This window comes from Salmo salar, chromosome ssa17 (assembly GCF_905237065.1).
Source record: "Salmo salar chromosome ssa17, Ssal_v3.1, whole genome shotgun sequence".
NCBI classification, from domain to species: domain Eukaryota; kingdom Metazoa; phylum Chordata; class Actinopteri; order Salmoniformes; family Salmonidae; genus Salmo; species Salmo salar.
Window position 1 is genome coordinate 23,284,356 of NC_059458.1, and position 19,592 is coordinate 23,303,947.

The 19,592-nt window shown below is 42.3% G+C and overlaps 2 protein-coding genes across 2 annotated transcripts; both read right to left on the minus strand.

Annotated features, from left to right (window-relative positions):
• Nucleotides 1-1,209: 1,209 nt before the first annotated feature.
• On the minus strand, nt 1,210-4,455 carry LOC106590799 (zinc finger protein 501-like). Its single transcript, XM_014181954.2, has 2 exons — nt 4,179-4,455; nt 1,210-2,499 (listed from the first exon to the last, which is right to left on the minus strand). The coding sequence occupies exons 1-2, from the start codon at nt 4,369-4,371 to the stop codon at nt 1,586-1,588; spliced, it is 1,107 nt and encodes a 368-aa protein (XP_014037429.2). The 5' UTR covers nt 4,372-4,455; the 3' UTR covers nt 1,210-1,585.
• A 4,748-nt stretch (nt 4,456-9,203) lies between these two features.
• Nucleotides 9,204-17,530, minus strand: LOC123728177 (zinc finger and SCAN domain-containing protein 21-like). Its single transcript, XM_045699071.1, has 2 exons — nt 17,210-17,530; nt 9,204-10,580 (listed from the first exon to the last, which is right to left on the minus strand). The coding sequence occupies exons 1-2, from the start codon at nt 17,400-17,402 to the stop codon at nt 9,982-9,984; spliced, it is 792 nt and encodes a 263-aa protein (XP_045555027.1). The 5' UTR covers nt 17,403-17,530; the 3' UTR covers nt 9,204-9,981.
• Between the last annotated feature and the right edge of the window lie 2,062 nt (nt 17,531-19,592).

Genomic DNA, 19,592 nt, shown 5'->3' on the forward strand with positions numbered 1-19,592 from the left:
CAAACCACCCCACAGCAAACCACCCCAAACCAACCACAACCATCAAAACACCCCACAGCAAACCACCCCAAACCAACCACAACCATCAAACCACCCCACAGCTGGCCGAGGATTAGTTTAGAAGTGGGAGTTTATTATCTTCATAAATAGTTTTATTATATTTCATGATTCGTCAACTTTGTGGTTGATTCTATATTGTTTTTATAAGACGGGCGCCAGTGACACTCCCCCTAATCCTACAGGCAAAAATTTGGGTAAAAGTAAACATGCTAGACGTAAATTATCAATTTTTGTGGATCTAGTCATATCTATCCAAATAAATCCCTACAACATTCTTTTGCCACGTTTTATTAGAGATGATGAGACAGTGGTCTTGGTGTCAGGTCAGCAGCAGTTCAAGTTTGCCATTATAGTGGAATTTTTGACAGTCACTACCATAGGAGGAATAACCACAACCCAAAAATGTGTTGAGAGCACTGCAAGTAGAGAGCAGTATGCACAGGCAAAAAGTATCATTATAGGTATCCTGCTATCATCTACCTGATTTTTTACTCCAGTTACTTTAGTTAACGGAGAACCCTTCTCTCACAAAACAACGACCTGCAGAAGAATTGCAAAGGAGTGGAAAGGGGAGGGGTCAGACTTATGACGACTGAGATGTACCCAAACACTCAGTTAAAGCTGGTCCTGATTCTCGCAACACTGTACCTCAGGACCCTCTGGGGTCAGGCTCGCGGATGGGGGAAGGAGACACGGTTGTGGAGGGCGCGGTCAGGTCAGTTGGAATGTTGAGGATCCTCCATGACGCTGGTGTTCCTTAGGAATGTGGCCTGTCAAATATCACACTGACCTACATTTAAACACTCACAGTATTCACAGGAAGCCACTGTCAGTATAAGGTAATGGTTCCCAAAGTCCTTTACAGCCTGACCTTTACCCAACAAAGGTCTTTGTGACCCAATAATTAAAACAAAGGCACCTGTTTACTTTCAGCCATGTCCCAGGAGACACCAGTCAGGAGGTAAAATTGACACAGGGCCTGTATGGACAAAGCGTCTGAGAGTTTAGGAATGCTGTTCCAGGATAGGGTTGGGGTAAGAAGCAGGAAATAGAGCTGATAGAGGATGTATTAAACCTGCCTAATATGAACCATCACAGAAATCATGTTCAACAGAGAAAAATAGGGTTTCACTGTGACATCCATTGAAAAAAACAACTTTATTAAAACAAAGTTTATTTGCTGTATTGAGTCAATACAGATGTGATGGGCTACTTCAATATTCTAACATGCAGTTGTCAGTACAGATAGAAGATAGTGGCTCAAATATCCTGTATGTCATTGTTAAACAATTGAATAAGAACTCCTGTTGTTTAGAAGTCCAAGTGTGTGCTCTATGCTACAGCGGTGAGGACTTCCTGAAGCCAGCAGTGTCCTGGAGGGTAGGTCCCTGAAAGTGAGAGCTAGATTCATCTTAAAAAGCTGACACTGAGTGATGCTTCCCCCTCCACACACACAACTCAATTCATTTTTTGGTCGAGTGCCAGAAAATAGAACATTAATTTAAAGTTGGATGTAACAAGAAATCTACAATGATAAAGTATCATTTGTTGTTTTCACTTCAGATTCACTGCAGGCTGAAGCTTTTGCTGCACTCATTGCAGTGATATTATGTATCCCTTTTGTGTGAGTGCTCATATGCAACTTCAAGCTTCCTTTATAACTAAAGCATTTGTCACATTCTTTGCACTGATGAAATTTCTCCCCTGTGTGAACGCTCTGATGACGTCTTAAATGGCTTAATGTCATGTAACTTTTCCTGCATACAGGACAGCTGTATGGTCTCTGTCCTGTATGAACTCTCATATGCAATGCCAATTCTATCTTCTGGTTGAAAGCTTTTCCACAGTCTTCACACTGAAAAGATCTCTCCCCTGTGTGTATCCTTGTATGTCTGTCCAAGTCACACTTCCGACTGAAACATTTGCCACAGTCTTTGCACTGATAAGATTTCTGTCCTGTGTGTATTCTCATATGCTGTTTCAGGTTACTCATAACATTGAAACATCTACCACATTGTTTGCACTGAAAAGGTTTCTCCCCAGTGTGTATCCTTGAATGGATGGTCAAGTGTCCCTTACGTGTGAAGCTGTTGCCACATTGTTTACACTGATATAGTTTCTCCACTGCAGCAGAGCAGTCTGGATGAACTGAGAGGGCCTGATCACTGGTTGGTTCTGGTACTCTGTAGCCCTCTCCATCAGCTTCTGTTTTGATCTCTTCAGTTATGATGATAGGTAGAGCGCTCCTCTCTCCATCATCCACAGTTTGGTTTAGGTAAAGATGTGAGGGCTGAGGTGAGTCCTCCTGACTGAGTCTGAGCTCCTGTTGTTCCTCTTTAATCTGTGTGGGTTCTGGGTCCTCCTGCCCCAGACTGGGGCTCCACTCCTGCTCACAGTTCTGCTGCTCAGGGGGAACTACTGGAGTGAGTTCCTGGAAGTCTGGAGGGAAACAAATATATTCAATCAATATTTTGAATGACTAAAAATAGTGATTTTGTTTGGAAGTCCTCTATGTGCTTAAAAACAAGAGGATTTGTTGAATGGTCTACTACACTAGCTACAGCATGATTCAACAGAGCAACGGTGGCCAACTAAAGTGATGTTCAGGGTGTGCTATCCCAATATTTGACATGTCTTACTAATTAATGAAATAATGAATGACGAGGTCTTTGGGCATTTCATAGTGACTGCATTGGAGATAACTCATGGTCCAATGACCACTAGCAGCCTGTGTCCCAAGTCCAAAGCTACAGTGCCTTCAGAAAGTATTCACTCCCCTTGACAGATTTTGTTGTGTTACAGCCTGAATTTAAAATAGATTAAATTGAGATTGTGTCATTGGTCTACACACAATACCCCATAATGTCAAAGTGGAATTATGTTTTGAGAAAAGTTAGCAAATTAACTAAAAATGAAAAGCTGAAATGTCTTGAGTCAATTAGTATTCAACCTCTTTGTTATGGCAAGCCTAAATAAGTTCAAGAATAAAAATGTGCTAAGCTGTCATATGGAATTGTTTTAAGATGGTCATACTATATGGATCATTTAGCTATTTGATTTTTAATTGCAGGACCCCTTTAGGTATCAAAAAAATCTATACAATTATTTGATAAAATATTGATTTTGGCCTTTACTACTAAAGCCCATTGAAACGTATTGAATAACAGAAATTGCAGAAACTGAATGGCCGTTTGCGTCGCTGACCAGTGAACAACAAACTATTAAATCCAGTTTTTATATGCTACTCCCCTCCCCAAAATCAAAATCTAATATGGACGCCAATGTTTTTCGCTTTGTCATTATGGGGTATTGTGTGTAGCTTGATGAGGATTTAAACATTTTTTTTAATCCATTTTAGAATAAGGCAGAAACATAACAACATGTGGAAATCGTCAAGGGGTCTGAATACTTTCCGAATGCACTGTAAATGTGTTTAGCTAATCGGGACTAGAGTGTAGATAGCTTCAGACGAGGGACAAATGGGTATAATCCAGACTAGGATGTAGATAGCTTCAGACGTGGGTCTACTGCAGGTACAGTCATTGGACCATGAGTTCTCTAATGCAGTCGTTATGGAATGCCCTTCAGACATCAACCAGCATATCCAACCCGCTTGCTTACAGCTGCAGTAGGGTTGGACAGGCTTCCTACAGAGCCGGCGCGAGATATGGCTCGGAAAATGTATCTCAATCCAGAGATGAGAAATGCGTTGTTTTCCGAATTGTCATCCCTCCACGGGGTTTTAATCTATGCGGGAAGACTGTCCGACCCTAGTGCAGCTGTAAGCAAACAGGTCGCATCTGCTGGCTAATTAAACCTCATTTTATTCGTTAATTAAATAAATATTTAATCAAATGTATAACATTGGGCTACGAGTGCGTATATCACATTTTTGTCATTTAGCAGACGCTCTTATCCAGAGCGATTTACAGTAGTGAATGCATACATTTGATAATTTTTTTACTCCGTACTGGTCCCCCGTGGGAATCGAACCCACAACCCTGGCATTCGCAAACACCATGCTCTACCAACTGAGCTACACATGCCACCTGAATTATCTAGTCTAGTGACGTTAAATATACAAATCTCGTATCACAACTGTAGCTCGCTATACACACCAACTCTGTGTAACTTTATCTCTGGTTCGATAACCATGGCCAACAGCCTCCGTAGACGCTCGTTCTCCTCTGCTGAACATAAGATTAGTTCCTGATACTCTGCTATAGTCTTCTCTACGGCCCCGAAGATCTCTACAGCAGCCGCGGATAAACGCTCGGTGACGAATACATTCAACAACTGTAGTTTTGACATATTGGCGATCAAAGAAATGTTGAAACTTCTCTGTCAGCAACTAGAACATATGTAAACAACGAGGAATGTGCTCTTACGCAACGCGATCAGTGAAAAACAGACTGCATTACAATAGCGCCACCTGCTGTCTTGGAGCATTTAATGGAAAACCAGTTGCTGGATCATAACCCAACACCAAATTGAGCTAAAATGTCTTCTTCGTTTCTAGCAGACTATACGCTGAATTGCTAGTTTAGATTTCTAACTGTTGTCAGTCAGTATATTCTGTAACAACGAGACGGTTTTTTCATTCTTTGCATTGTCTCTTAGTGCCTTCTATTTAAACCATCATGTCCCAGGAGACACCAGTTGGGAGGAGGTCAAAGTTGACCAGGGGTTGTATTCACAAAGGCCCCAATTCTGGGGGTTAGAAATCCAGGGCTTGAAAACAAAAGTGTCAGTGTATGCCAATGACTAAAATCTGACTCTTAAATCTGCAAATCTAGATCCCTGCACAGTCTCATTGAAGATCTTGATCCCTTTTCTATCCTCTTTGGACTTAAACCCAATTAAGTGTACCTTATGTATTGGATCGTTAAAAGACAACATTTTTACATTATCTTGTACTTTACCTACAAAATGGCCTGATGGTAAAGTACACATACTTGATATTCATATCCCTAAAGATATCAATTAATTTACCACAAGAAATTTCAATGGAAGGTTAGCAAAAAGAGAAGATTCTGCAACCATGGAGAGGTATACCTGTATATTTATGGACAAATTACATTGATTAACTCTAGTCCAATCTCCATTTTACTGACTAACTTATGGCGCAGGTCTACTCCAGACGATATGTTTTTTTAAATCACATGAGCCAAAAATATTGCTAATTAAAGGTGCCTATTCATATAATGAATATGAGTGGGCAACTGAAATGATTAAACATGGCCGCGGGAAGATTCTGCATTTCTCCCCGCTCTGCTGACCAATATTTTGCTCCTCTCTGCTCATACAGGAGTAATAAAGGCCTAGTGCACTAATTTGGTGAAACAAAACAAATGCTGCATACATTTTTTTATATTTTCTATATTAATACTTTTTTTAAATTGTGATTTTCTGAAAATCACAATTTAAAAACTACTTCCGGTGGCTATGCCTTTAAATATTAAAGCATTAAACCTCTCACTAAAAGCTTCACTCATACGTAAATTATACTTAAGCCCAAACTGGTTCTACAGTAGATTATTAAGAAAGGCTCAACCTTTGTTCAAAAATGACCTTTTTGCGTTTATACAGATTACAACTTCTCATTTTCGATTAATTGAAAATGAAACTTTGTTCAAAGTATCACCCTTTCAGTTAAATGCAACTAAATGTAATCGAAAATGTAATCTACATAATCCCCAAAAGTAATTATTTATCATGAGAGGGCCACAGACTATAAATAGTAATCCTGCATACTCCAAGAAAGTAAATCTCCCCATTCTGGTAAAAATAGTTATATATTTCTGAGGTGTAGTCACTTTTAAGGACACAAGCTCAAGTACACAGTACAAATATGACATTTTATGTGATGCATTTCCTATTCAACAAAACCTTATGAATAAGGCTTGAAATGACTTACAGTGTGCTTTCTAAATATAGTATAATCAAACTATAAGATGTCACCTTCGTTATAACTGTAAAATACATATTTGTGTGTCTGGTGTTAGAGAAAATGTGTATACTTTCTAAAGGGTTCTCTTGATCAAAACGTTTGCCCTCATCGCTGTGAACATCTCCCAGAGCTATAGCGTGGCTTCCTGAACTTGTTAGGAGCTCGCCTATCATTTCATATGTATCTTGTCCGTCTATGACAAACAAACATTTTTATGTTTAAAATATATGAATCATTTTAGATCAATGGCTATAAATCGATCTCTGAATGTGCTACAGTGATGAGCCACCACTGTTGGGCTATGGTGTAATGATTGCAGGCATGTGCTTTGTCAGTGGATGTGATGTAGGGTTCAGCCAGGAGTTGATGGACAGTCGGAAGTGAAAATGAAATGGTAGGAGGGACATCCCAGCTTCAAGGGGTTTCTATGTTCACATCCTACGTCACACAGGCTCAGACAATATATTACTGTGTCCGTGGGAACCAGGGCTATCGCTCAATGCAAGCCATTTCGATCTACAGTGTCCACAGATTGATTTTTAAGTGAAAATGTTGGTCGGAACCAGTACTAGAACCACGCAGGTCCCATAAACAGGAGTCTTTACATCTCTTGAGGTTTTAAACAAGTTATACACAGCTGGTTACAATTTCAGTTTTATCCTCCAGAAAAGATGGAACAAATATTATAACAAATATTATGGTTCAACTCAAATATACTGATTGATAAAAAATGTAAAAAACATTCTTTATGGAACTTTTTTTGTTTGTTTTATATTTATTAATGATATTATGAATAGGAATGGTGGAGTTACATCACACATGCAAATATTTTTAAAAAATGGGAATGTTTGCTTAAGCCAAAGTTACAATCAACTGATTGCAGCATTACTGCAAAAATGGAGGAGGCAAGTGGAAGGGGGAGAAAGTAGGGAACATGTTTGTCACCAACCCATTACACACCTTCATATGGTAAGTCTGAATAACAACTACTGAGAAGTGCGTAAAAAAGGCATAATTTCCTAAATCGGAATCGGATCCAAAGCGTCTGAGTGGGAGTGCTGATCTAGTTTTGCTTTTTCAATTATAATGAATGGACAGGGGCAATCTGATCCCAGATCAGCACTCATTTGAGATGCTTTATGTCAATTATAATGAATGGGCAGGGGCGAACTGATCCTAGATCGGCCCTCATCTCAGACACTTTATGAAAACGGTTCAGGATAGGGTTGGGGGGTAAGAAGCAGGAAATAGAGCTGATAGAGCATGTATTAAACCTGCCTAGTATGAACCATCACAGAAATCATGTTCAACAGAGAAAAATAGGGTTTCACTATGACATCCATTGAAAAAACTACTTTATTTAAACAAATTATTTGCTGCATTATATAGATTGTCAACAAAAATGTAATAGGCTACTTCAATATTCTAACATGCAGTCATCAGTACAGATAGAAGATATCCTGTATGTCATTGTTAAACAACTGAATAAGACCTCCTATTGTTTAGAAGTCCAAATGTGTGCTTTGTGCTAGCCACATCAGTGAGGGCTTCCTTCTTCTTTATTTGTAGACAATTTATTTCATTTTTCTCTTCTTTACACGAAACAACCAACACATTAAAAACAAAAAACACAAATACATAGACATTTTCCCTCAAATGAAACAGTGAGGCCTTCCTGAAGCCAGCAGTGTCCTCCACTTTTTCCACATTTTGTTACATTGCAAAACAGAAACAGCCTTATTCTAAAATTGATTAAAAAATTATAATAATTCTCAGCAATCTACACTCAATACCCCATAATGACAAAGCGAAAACAGTTTAGAAAATGTTTGCAAATGTATTAAAAATATAAAACAGATACCGTATTTACATAAGTATTCAGACCCTTTGCTATGAGACTGGGAATTGAGCTCAGGTGCATCCTGTTTCCATTGATCATCCTTGATGTTTCTACAACTTCTACAATTCAATTGATAGAACATGATATGGAAAGGCACACACCTGTCTATATAAGGTCCCACAGTTGATAGTGCATGTCAAAGCAAAAACCAAGCCATGAGGTTGAAGGAATTGTCCGTAGAGCTCCGAGACAGGATTGTGTCGATGCAAAGATCTGGGGAAGGGTACCAAAATAATTCTGCTCCATTGAAGGTCCTCAACAACACAGTAGCCTCCAGCATCCTTTAATGGAAGAAGTTTGGAACCACCAAGACTCTTCCTAGAGCTGACCGCACGGCCAAACTGAGAAATTGGGCGAGGAGGGCCTTAGTCAGGGAGGTGACCAAGAACCCGATGGTCACTCTGACAGAGCTCCAGAGTCACTTTGTGGAGATGGGAGAACCTTCCAGAAGGACAACCATCTCTGCAGCATTCCACCAATCAGGCTTTTATGGTAGAGTGGCCAGACGGAAGCCACTCCTCAGCGAAAGGCACATGACAGCCCGCTTGGAGTTTGCCAAAAGGCACCTAAAGACTCTCAGACCATGAGAAACAAGATTCTCTGGTCTGATGAAACCAAGATTAAAATCTTTGACCTGAATACCAAGCGTCACATCTGGAGGAAACCTGGCACCATCCCTACGGTGAACCATGGTGGTGGCAGCATCATGCTGTGGGGATGTTTTTCAGTGGAGGGACTGGGAGACTACCGTAATTTCCGGACTATTGAGCGCACCTGAATATAAGCCGCATCCAATGAATTTTTAAAAAAGTATTCTTTTGAACATAAATAAGCCGCACGTCTATAAGCCGCAGGTGCCTACCGGTACAAATGAACTTTACACAGGCTTTAACGAAATACGGCTTGTAACAAAAATAAATAGGCTTTAACGAAACACGGCTTGTAACAAAAATAAATAGGCTTTAACGAAACACGGCTTGTAACAAAAATAAATAGGCTTTAACGAAACACGGGCTTGTAACAAAAATAAATAGGCTTTAACGAAACACGGCTTGTAACAAAAATAAATAGGCTTTAACGAAACACGGGCTTGTAACAAAAAATAAAACATTTACAGTAAGCTTTAGTTGTCTTTTTGCACTGAGTCAATTCCTCACGCTGCTGTTTCCAGCGTCTTATCATCGACTCATTAAGACCAAGCTCCTGTGCAGCAGCTCCATTTCCTTTTCCAACAGCCAGATCAATGGCCTTCAACTTGAAAGCTTACATCATATGCATTTCTCCGTGTCTTTGCCATGATGATGGTGACAAAATGACTACCGTAATCAGAATGATGTGCAGTTTGAGAGTGCTCGATTTAATCTAAACAGTAAACAAAAAAGTTGTTTGACCTTAACCCGTTCGGCAATTTCATTGGTCTAATGAAAGCTTCATGCCGCCAAAAAACTGAGCACGTCACAGAATGTGTTTTTTTGAAAGCGGGAAAAATCCATATATTAGCCGCGTCATTGTTTAAGCCGTGAGATTCAAAGCGTGGGAAAAAAGTAGCAGTTTATAGTCTGGAAATTCAGGTAGTCAGGATCAAGGCAAAGCTGAACAGAGCAAAGTACAGATCCATTTGCTAAAATTTCGATTGATCGATTGATGAGGGAAAAAAACTATTTAATCAATTTTAGAATAAGGCTGTAACGTAACAAAATGGAAAGAGTCAAGGGGTCTGAATACTTTCCGAATGCACTGTAGGTCTCTGAAAGTGAGAGAGTTTCAGCTAAGAAATCTAATACTCAGTGATGATTTTCACAACTCAATTTGTTTTGTCGTCAAGTGCCAGAAAACAGAACATAACATTAATTTACAAGTTGGATGTGAGAAGAAATCCACAATGATGCAAAGTATCATTTGTGGTTTTCACTTTCACTCTAGGCTGAAGTTTTTGCTGTGCTCACTGCAGTAATATGTATGCCCTTTAATGTGAGTGCTCATATGTGATGTATGGCTGTTTATAACCAAAGCTTTTGCCACATTATTTGCACTGGTAAGATTTCTCCCGTGTGAACACACTGATGAAGTCTTAAATAGCTTTCCATTGATACGGATTCTCTCCTGTGTGTATCCTTGTATGGCTGGTCAAGTTGCTCTTATGGTTAAACCTTTTGCCACATTGTTTGCACTGATAGGGATTCTCTCCTGTGTGTACCCTTGTGTGGATGGTCAAGTTGCTCTTCTGGTTAAACCTTTTGCCACATTGTTTGCACAGATAAGGTTTCTCTCCTGTGTGTATCTTTAAATGCAAGGTCAAGTTTCCCTTACGTGTAAAGCTTTTGCCACATTGTTGACACTGATATAGTTTCTCCACTGCAGCAGAGCAGTCTGGATGAACTGAGAGGGCCTGATCACTGGTTGGTTGTGGTACTCTGTAGCCCTCTCCATCAGGTTCTGTTTTGATCTCTTCAGTTATGATGATAGGTAGAGCGCTCCTCTCTCCATCATCCACAGTTTGGTTTAGGTAAAGATGTGAGGGCTGAGGTGAGTCCTCCTGACTGAGTCTGAGCTCCTGTTGTTCCTCTTTAATCTGTGTGGGTTCTGGGTCCTCCTGCTCTAGACTGGGGCTCCACTCCTGCTCACGGTTCTGCTGCTCAGGGTGAACGGCAGGAGACAGTAGCTGGAAGTCTGGAGGGGAAAAAATATATTCAATCAATATTGACTTATCTTAATACAAAATCTGTACTTTTACTTGGAAGGCCTGTCTGTGCAAAAAAAACAAGATGATTTGTTGTCTAGTCTACACTGGTGGGAAACATGAACATGAGCTCCTTGAATTCCCTGTAAGGGTGAAGGAGGCAGAGATTTCCAGGATAAGAGCTGTCCAGTGTCTCTTATGCCGAGGCAGCCAAAAGAGTGAAAGAAAGTGCTAGTGGGTCGGTTGCCATGGTGGAGACACCACTCCTCTCCTCTTTTGGCCTCACCCTCTCACCGTCCCCCCCTACTCACAAGGCAGGCAATACGCTTGACCTCATCTTTACCCGATGCTGTTCTTCTACTAATCTCACTGCAACTCCCCTCCAAGTCTCCGACCACTACCTTGTATCCTTTTCCCTCTCGCTCTCCTCCAACACTACTCACTCTGCCCCTACTCAGATAGTATTGCGCCGTCGCAACCTCCTATCATCTCTTCCCTCTGCTCAATCCTTCTCCAACCAATCTCCTGATTCTGCCTCCTCAACCCTCCTCTCCTCCCTTTCTGCATCATTTGACTCTCTATGTCCCCTATCCTCCCGGCCGGCTCGGTCCTCCCCTCCTGCTCCGTGGCTTGACGACTCATTGCGAGTTCACAGAACAGGGCTCCGGGCAGCCGAGCGGAAATGGAGGAAAACTATCCTCCCTGCGGACCTGGCATCTTTTCACTCCCTCCTCTCTACATTTTCTTCCTCTGTTTCTGCTGCTAAAGCCACTTTCTACCACTCTAAATTCCAAGCATCTGCCTCTAACCCTAGGAAGCTCTTTGCCACCTTCTCCTCCCTCCTGAATCCTCCTCCCCCTCCCCTCCCTCCTCCCTCTCTGCGGATGACTTCGTCAACCATTTTGAAAAGAAGGTTGACGACATCCGATCCTCGTTTGTTAAGTCAAACAACACCGCTGGTCCTGCTCACATTGCCCTACCCCGTGCTTTGACCTCTTTCTCCCCTCTCTCTCCTGATGAAATCTTGCGACTTGTGACGGCCGGCCGCCCAACAACCTGCCCGCTTGACCCTATCCCCTCCTCTCTTCTCCAGACCATTTCCGGAGACCTTCTCCCTTACCTCACCTCGCTCATCAACTCATCCTTGACCGCTGGCTACGTCCCTTCCGTCTTCAAGAGAGCGAGAGTTGCACCCCTTCTCAAAAAACCAACACTCGATCCCTCCGATGTCAACAACTACAGACCAGTATCCCTTCTTTCTTTCATCTCCAAAACTCTTGAGCGTGCCGTCCTTGGCCAGCTCTCTTGCTATCTCTCTCAGAATGACCTTCTTGATCCTAATCAGTCAGGTTTCAAGACTGGTCATTCAACTGAGACTGCTCTTCTCTGTGTCACGGAGGCTCTCCGCACTGCTAAAGCTAACTCTCTCCTCTGCTCTCATCCTGAACCATCAGATCCTCCTCTCCACCCTCTCCGAGTTGGGCATCTCCGGCGCGGCTCACTCTTGGATTGCGTCCTACCTGACAGGTCGCTCCTACCAGGTGGCGTGGCGAGAATCCGTCTCCGCACCACATGCTCTCACCACTGGTGTCCCCCAGGGCTCAGTTCTAGGCCCTCTCCTATTCTCGCTATACACCAAGTCACTTGGCTCTGTCATATCCTCACATGGTCTCTCCTATCATTGCTACGCAGACGACACACAACTAATCTTCTCCTTTCCCCCTTCTGATAACCAGGTGGCAAATCGCATCTCTGCATGTCTGGCAGACATATCAGTGTGGATGACGGATCACCATCTCAAGCTGAACCTCGGCAAGACGGAGCTGCTCTTCCCGTTCCATGATCTCGCCATCACGGTTGACAACTCCATTGTGTCCTTCTCCCAGAGTGCTAAGAGCCTTGGCGTGACCCTGGACAACACCCTGTCGTTCTCCGCTAACATCAAGGCGGTGACCCGGTCCTGTAGGTTCATGCTCTACAACATTCGCAGAGTACGACCCTGCCTCACCCAGGGAGCGGCGCAGGTCCTAATCCAGGCACTTGTCATCTCCCGTCTGGATTACTGCAACTTGCTGTTGGCGGGGCTCCCTGCCTGCGCCATTAAACCCCTACAACTCATCCAGAACGCCGCAGCCCGTCTGGTGTTCAACCTTCCCAAGTTCTCTCACATCACCCCGCTCCTCCGCACACTCCACTGGCTTCCAGTTGAAGCTCGCATCTGCTACAAGACCATGGTGATTGCCTACGGAGCTGTGAGGGAACGGCACCTCCGTACCTTCAGGCTCTGATCAGTCCCTACACCCAAAGAAGGGCACTGCGTTCATCCACCTCTGGCCTGCTGGCCCCCCTACCTCTGCGGAAGCACAGTTCCCGCTCAGCCCAGTGAAAACTGTTCGCTGCTCTGGCACCCCAATGGTGGAACAAGCTCCCTCACGATGCCAGGACAGCGGAGTCAATCACCACCTTCCGGAGACACCTGAAACCCCACCTCTTTAAGGAATACCTGGGATAGGATAAAGTAATCCTTCTAACCCCCCACCCCCCAAAAAAATATAGATGTACTATTGTAAAGTGGTTGTTCGACTGGATATCATAAGGTGAATGCACCAATTTGTAAGTCGCTCTGGATAAGAGCGTCTGCTAAATGACGTAAATGTAAATGTAAATGTAGTCTGGTCCTGTGGGTGCCGTTCGCCAGGTGCAGGGTCCAGATACCCTCGTCGTGAAAAAGGTGGACTTTGGCATTTATCGCTATGGTTATAAACTGCACTGCCGGAGTGGATAAGAACTCAAGATTGATCGATATCATATCTGCAGCTGAACACCTCTTGGGATTAAAGCATGTCATGGACGAGGGGCTACACAGAGTACTGGCTGGAGCAGATCCGTCCTGTCAGGTCCCCAGTAGGGTTCTGAGTGCATTTTGAATGACTGAGCTGTCTGCCCTAAAATCCCACTTTAGAAGAAGACTGGTCTTGCTTTGTTCATAACCAAATGGGAAGACGGTATTTACCACATTCGACAGGGAAAAACGTCCCTTCAACTGGTAAATACTAGTGGGAAACTAATCTATCATACCAAGCTCCGACTTATCCCACATGCTGAAACCTGACGTCACACATTAAGAAAATTATCTCGAGAATGGCAATTTTGGCCGGTAAATGCAACAAAACATTATTTATAAAAATCTATCTATGAATATGGTTTTTGAACACAATTTGTTTGTGAGCATGATAACTGTACTTTTAGTTTATGGTTGAAGCAGCTTGTTTGCCATTGGCCAATCTGCATTTCTCAACGAGTTCAAAGCATGTGAATTAATCCAACTCGTAGTTACGCCTTCATAACTGGTAATTAACACTTTCCCACTTGGTTATGAACGCAGCATCTACACCAGAGAAGGTATAGAAACCGAGACACCTCATATGCTCATTATCTGGTTGGCGCGTAAGTAGACCAGCCTCATTTATAACGTTGCGTAAATTTCACACCAATTAAATGCGTGCGCCATTTCTGAGAAGTTCGCGCACCTACAAAAATATTGAGATTTATCAACTTGGCACATGTTTACAGTTATAAAATCAGACCCGTCCTGAAACTGTGCACTCGTGAACGAGCATTAAAACTCCGCCTGAAAAACGCCTATCGTTCACCTTTTATGGTAACAATAACGCCCTTATTTGCTGTATACTTTTAAAGTATTTGAATTAGGCCGAGGCAAGTTTCTAAAGGAAATAGCAATAGTGAACTTGATCAAATGTCTTCGGAGGGGATGACACATTGTTAAACTTGCTGTAGGTCTAGGCTGACAGACATACAGGTTAGGAAAGACAACAATTGCAAATGGCTGTGGACTTGTAAACAGATCGTTTGAATTTAATATGGCCTGTTTTGCATTCACTTTTTCTTGAACCTATGGTGCACTGCCCGCGAATTCTGAAACAGGGTCTACTCACAGTGGTATCCATACACTTCAATACAAAATATCAACTGCCTGTTCACCTGTTAAATTCTACTTTGTTAGAAACCCCGCTTCCTTTCTGATGTATAGAGCAAAATACTTAAAATAATAGCGTATCTAATAGGCCCAATTAAATGAGAGATGCGCAGGTTAATTTGTTGTATATAGGCTATGGCTACTTCGGGAATATAAACCCAGCATGCCCAGAAAAGGTGAAGAATTTATTCTACAATGGTTACGAAAAGTTGTGTTTAAATCCAATATTGTCTACTGAAGAAATGTGAAATGACAGTATTCAGACGTAAACTATAGAAGTAACTTACACCTTAATAACCTAAGCTCCAGATCAGATGGCATACTGCAAAATACTTCAAATACTGTAGCTTATCTATTGACTGCTGTGAAGTGGGTCCAATTAAACTAGAGATGGAACGAATGGTATCACTGTTGTAGGCCTATGGGCTACCTCGTGAGTATGAAACCATTGCAAAAAGGAGAGGAATTTATTACGCAATGAAATAAATAATAGTCTAGGGAATATACCTATTTCTAATTATTTTTAAATGCAAAGATAAACAAATGAGACTTTCTCTCCTCACTAATGGGATATTATTGCATCTTGATATTAACCTGTCTGTTATGAATAAGCCGTCCATCATATGCCCCTTTTGCACAAAATACTAATCTACTTGCAATGCAATACTTCAACCACTAGAAACTGTGAGTGTGCACGGTCTAAAGTTTGCGGGAATGTGAGCACATTTTCACATCATCTTCAGTTTTTATAAATGCCAACTTTTATGTGGAAACTGGTGCACACGTTTTGGGGTATATTTTGCACGTACCCGCGGTTTATAAATGAGGCCCCAGATCCAGCTGCTATCGCAATGGTGACTATGAAAGAGCCATAGGATCGGACAGACAAAAAGGTTATGAAACACAACAATTGCAAATTGCTGTGGACCTGTAAACAGATCGTTTAAATTGAATAGGGCCTGTTTTGCGTTGACTTTTTCCTCAAACCTATGGTGCCCACGAATTCTAAAACTGTCTACTCTGAGTGGTAGCCATTTATGCAGTCACTTCATCCCTACACACATGTACAAATTACCTCGACTAACCTGTACATTGACTTGGTACCGGTACCCCCTGTAAATAGCCTCCTTATTGTTATTTTATTGTGTTACTTTTTATTTATTTCTTGCCTTTAGTTTATTTGGGAAATATGTTCTTAACTCTTCTTGAACTGCACACCGTTGGATAAGGGCTTGTAAGCATTTCACGGTAAGGTCTATACTTGTTGTATTTGGTGTATGTGACAAATAACGTTTGATTTGATTTGATACACACTTCAATGCAAAAGATAAACTTGTATGTTCAGCTGATATCACATTGGTGACTATGAGACAGCCATTGGATCTGACTGAATATTACTGATTCTCCCCCCACACAGTAACTGGACTAAATCTGTAGAAAAACGACTTTGTTTGAGGTCTGTGCTAGTTTTAAAGCGCCTGTGGCAGTTCATCTGCCTGGGTTGCGTTCAGTACATACAAACTTAAAATAATGTTTTAATTGAACGGATAAGGTTGGGTTGTGGGTTCAAAGAATGTACAAGACAAACCGTTCCGCAACATAGCAAACTTTCAAGCGAACTGAACACACCCCTGGTCGCTAGGCGGTTTTACCTGATGCATATGGGTGAGAACATGAGGGGATTCGATGCCTGCTCCTGGTGTACCGGGTTAGTGTTGACTGCATTTGTTTTGGAACCGGGCTGCCTCCCGGTCGTGAGCCAGGTGCCCCGTTCTGGCAGATGAATAAAGCCTACATTGTAGAATAATAGCACATGAATACTATGAAATAACACGTGGAATCATGTAGTAACCAAAAAAAAAGTGTTAAACAAATCAAAATAGATTTTAGATTATTCAAAGTAGCCACCCTTTGCCTTGATGACAGCTTTGCACACTCTTGGCATTCTCTCAACCAGCTTCATGAGGTAGTCACCTGAAATGTATTTCAATTAACAGGTTTGCCTTGTTAAAAGTTAATTTGTGGAATTTATTAGTTTTGACTGGTACTTTATATTTTATGGAGAAGAGATGTTGAATGTTTCTGAATGATGCTCCATTTTTTACAATATGACCGAGCAGCGCAGATTACCATACGATTTGAGTAGGGCGTGCCTGCCTCCCTCACCAGCCCGGGCTAGCGGTTCAACCCGGGCAGGTTAATCGAATCCCCTCAGTCTGAAATCGCAAAAAGTCGTCCATCACCACATGGTAACTGACCTCTGGGCCACCATAATCACAACTTTTTCCAACTAGTCGTTCTGTTACCGATAAATTCAACGTTGCACCCCTTTCTGTCGTACTGAACGCAACCTTAGTCTACACTAAAGCACGTGATTCAATAAAGTGTATTCATTACGCCGATTCTGTTGCAAAACGTTTCTTAGACGGAAGCAAACGGAACGAAACGGAGGGATATACCTGAATTTATTCAATAGATTATTCTCATTTTGCATCTGTTTGTACTAATGATTACTCCCCAGAGTTGCGGTCAGGGTGAGAATTGCACAACGTGCCACAAATTGTCTAGTAACATTCTACAAGTAAAATATTATTATAACTCGAACGTTAACTCGCTACAGACCTGTTTTGTATAACTGTATCTCTGATTTGATAATCATGTCCATCTCCCTCCGTAAACGGTCGTTCTCCTCCGCTGAACGGCAGATTTCTTCCTGATACTCTGCTATGGTCTTCTCCACGACCCCGAATATCTCCACAGCAGCCGCGGATAAACGCTCGGTGACGAATATATTCAACAACTGTAGTTTGGACATATTGGCGATGGTTATGAAAGTCTAGCTGTTTGTTTTATCAAATAAATGTTGAAACGTCTGTCTGCTTCAGTCTAGCGGGTTTACGCCACCGAGTAGATACCTTTGTAAACAACAATGTCACGTGCTGTGTTTTCTGTCATCAACCGCGGACGGTGTAAGACTGCATTACATTAGCGCCACCTGATGTCTTGGAGCACGTCAAACCACGTCCGGAGGCCGTCAATGAACTGGGAGAAGTTTGAGCTGGATTTGCCCCCCGGGCAAGCAACTAGAGCATGTCGTCTATACGGAGAACAGAGGTGTGTGCTCTGTGGTAGACAGCTGTGAGGACTTCCTGAAGCCAGCAGTGTCCTGGAGGGTAGGTCCCCGAGTCAGAGCTAGATTCAGTTTACAGATCTGATAGACTAATGCTTTTCCCTCTCCACAAATTACACAATTTGTTCTGTTATCAATTGCCAGAAAACATCATATAAAACGTATTCACAAGTTGAATGTGTCAAGAAATTCACAATGACAAAGTATGAATTTATTGTTTTAACTTCAGATTCACTTCAGGTTGAAGCTTTTATGTAACCCCTTTTGTGAGTGATCATATGAGACTTCCAGTTTCCTTTCAAACTAAAGTATTTGCCACATTATTTGCACTGGTAAGAGATCTCCCATGTGAACACGCTGATGACATCTTAGATACTCATGTATATATAGTGTATGTGGACACCCCTTCAAATGAGTGGATTTGGCTATTTCAGCCACACCCATTGCTGACAGGTGTAAAAAAAAATCGAGCACAAAGCCATGCAATCTCCAGAGACACATTGGCAGTAGAATGACCTTACTGAAGAGCTCATAGGATGCCACCTTTCCAACAAATGTGTGCCCTGCTAGAGCTGCCCCGGTCTATTGTAAGTGCCGTTATTGTGAAGTGGAAACATATAGGAGCAACAACGGCTCAGCTGCCAAGTGGTAGACCACACAAGCTCACAGAACGGGACGGCTGAAACGCGGAACGCATACAAATGGTCTGTCCCCGGTTGCAACACTCACTACCGAGTTCCAAACTGCCTCTGGAGCTTCATGAAATGGGTTTCCATGGCCGAGCAGTCGCACACAAGCCTAAGATCACCATGCGCAACGCCAAGCTTCAGCTGGAGTGGTGTAAAGCTTGCCGCCATTGGAGTTTGGACCAGTGGAAACGCATTCTCTGGAGTGATGAATCACACTTCACCATCTCGCAGTCTGATGCCCCAATGTATAGTGCCAACTGTAAAGTTTAGTGGAGGAATAATGGTCTGGGGCTGTTTTTCATGGCTCGGGCTAGGCCCCTTAGTTCCAGTGAAGGGAAATCTTAACGCTACAGCATACAATGACATTCTAGACGATTCTGTGCTTCCAAATTTGTGGCAACAGTTTGGGGAAGGCCCTTACCTGTTTGAGCATGACAATGCCCCTGTGCACAAAGTGAGGTCCATACATAAATGGTTTGTCAAGATCGGTGTGGAAGAACTTGACTGGCCTGCACAGAGCCCTGACATCAACCTCATTGAACACCTTTGGGATGAATTGGAACGCTGACTTTGAGTCAGGCCTAATCGCCCAACATCAGTGCCCGACCACACTAATCCTCGTGGCTGAATGGAAACAAGTCCCCACAGCAATGTTCCAACATCTAGTGGAAAGTCTTACTAGAAGAGTGGAGGCTTTTATAGCAGCAAGGGGGGACCAATTCCAAATGAATGCCCATGATTTTGGAATGAGATGTTTGACAAGCATGTGTCCACATACTTTTGGTCATGTAGTGTACCTTAACGCGATGTAACTTTTCCTGCACTCAGGACAGCTACTATATATGGTCTCTCCCTTGTATGAACTCTCATATGCAATGTCAGTTCTATCTTCTGGTTGAAGGCTTTGTCACAGTCTTTGCACTGACATGGTCTCTCCTGTATGTGTGTCTTTGAATGGATGGTCAAGTGTCCCTTACATGCGAAGCTGTTGCCACATTGTTTACACTGATAGACGTTTTCGTGAGAAGACTGATGTCACATGGTCTGACAAACACCACTCTAGCTCTGCCACCGTTTACCACAAATGCGGAAGTGCAACATAGGCGGATTGAGAAGCATCCAATGCAAAAAAAATAAAACATCTCTAGCTTAAACTGACAGATTTTTATTATGTTACTTAGATTGA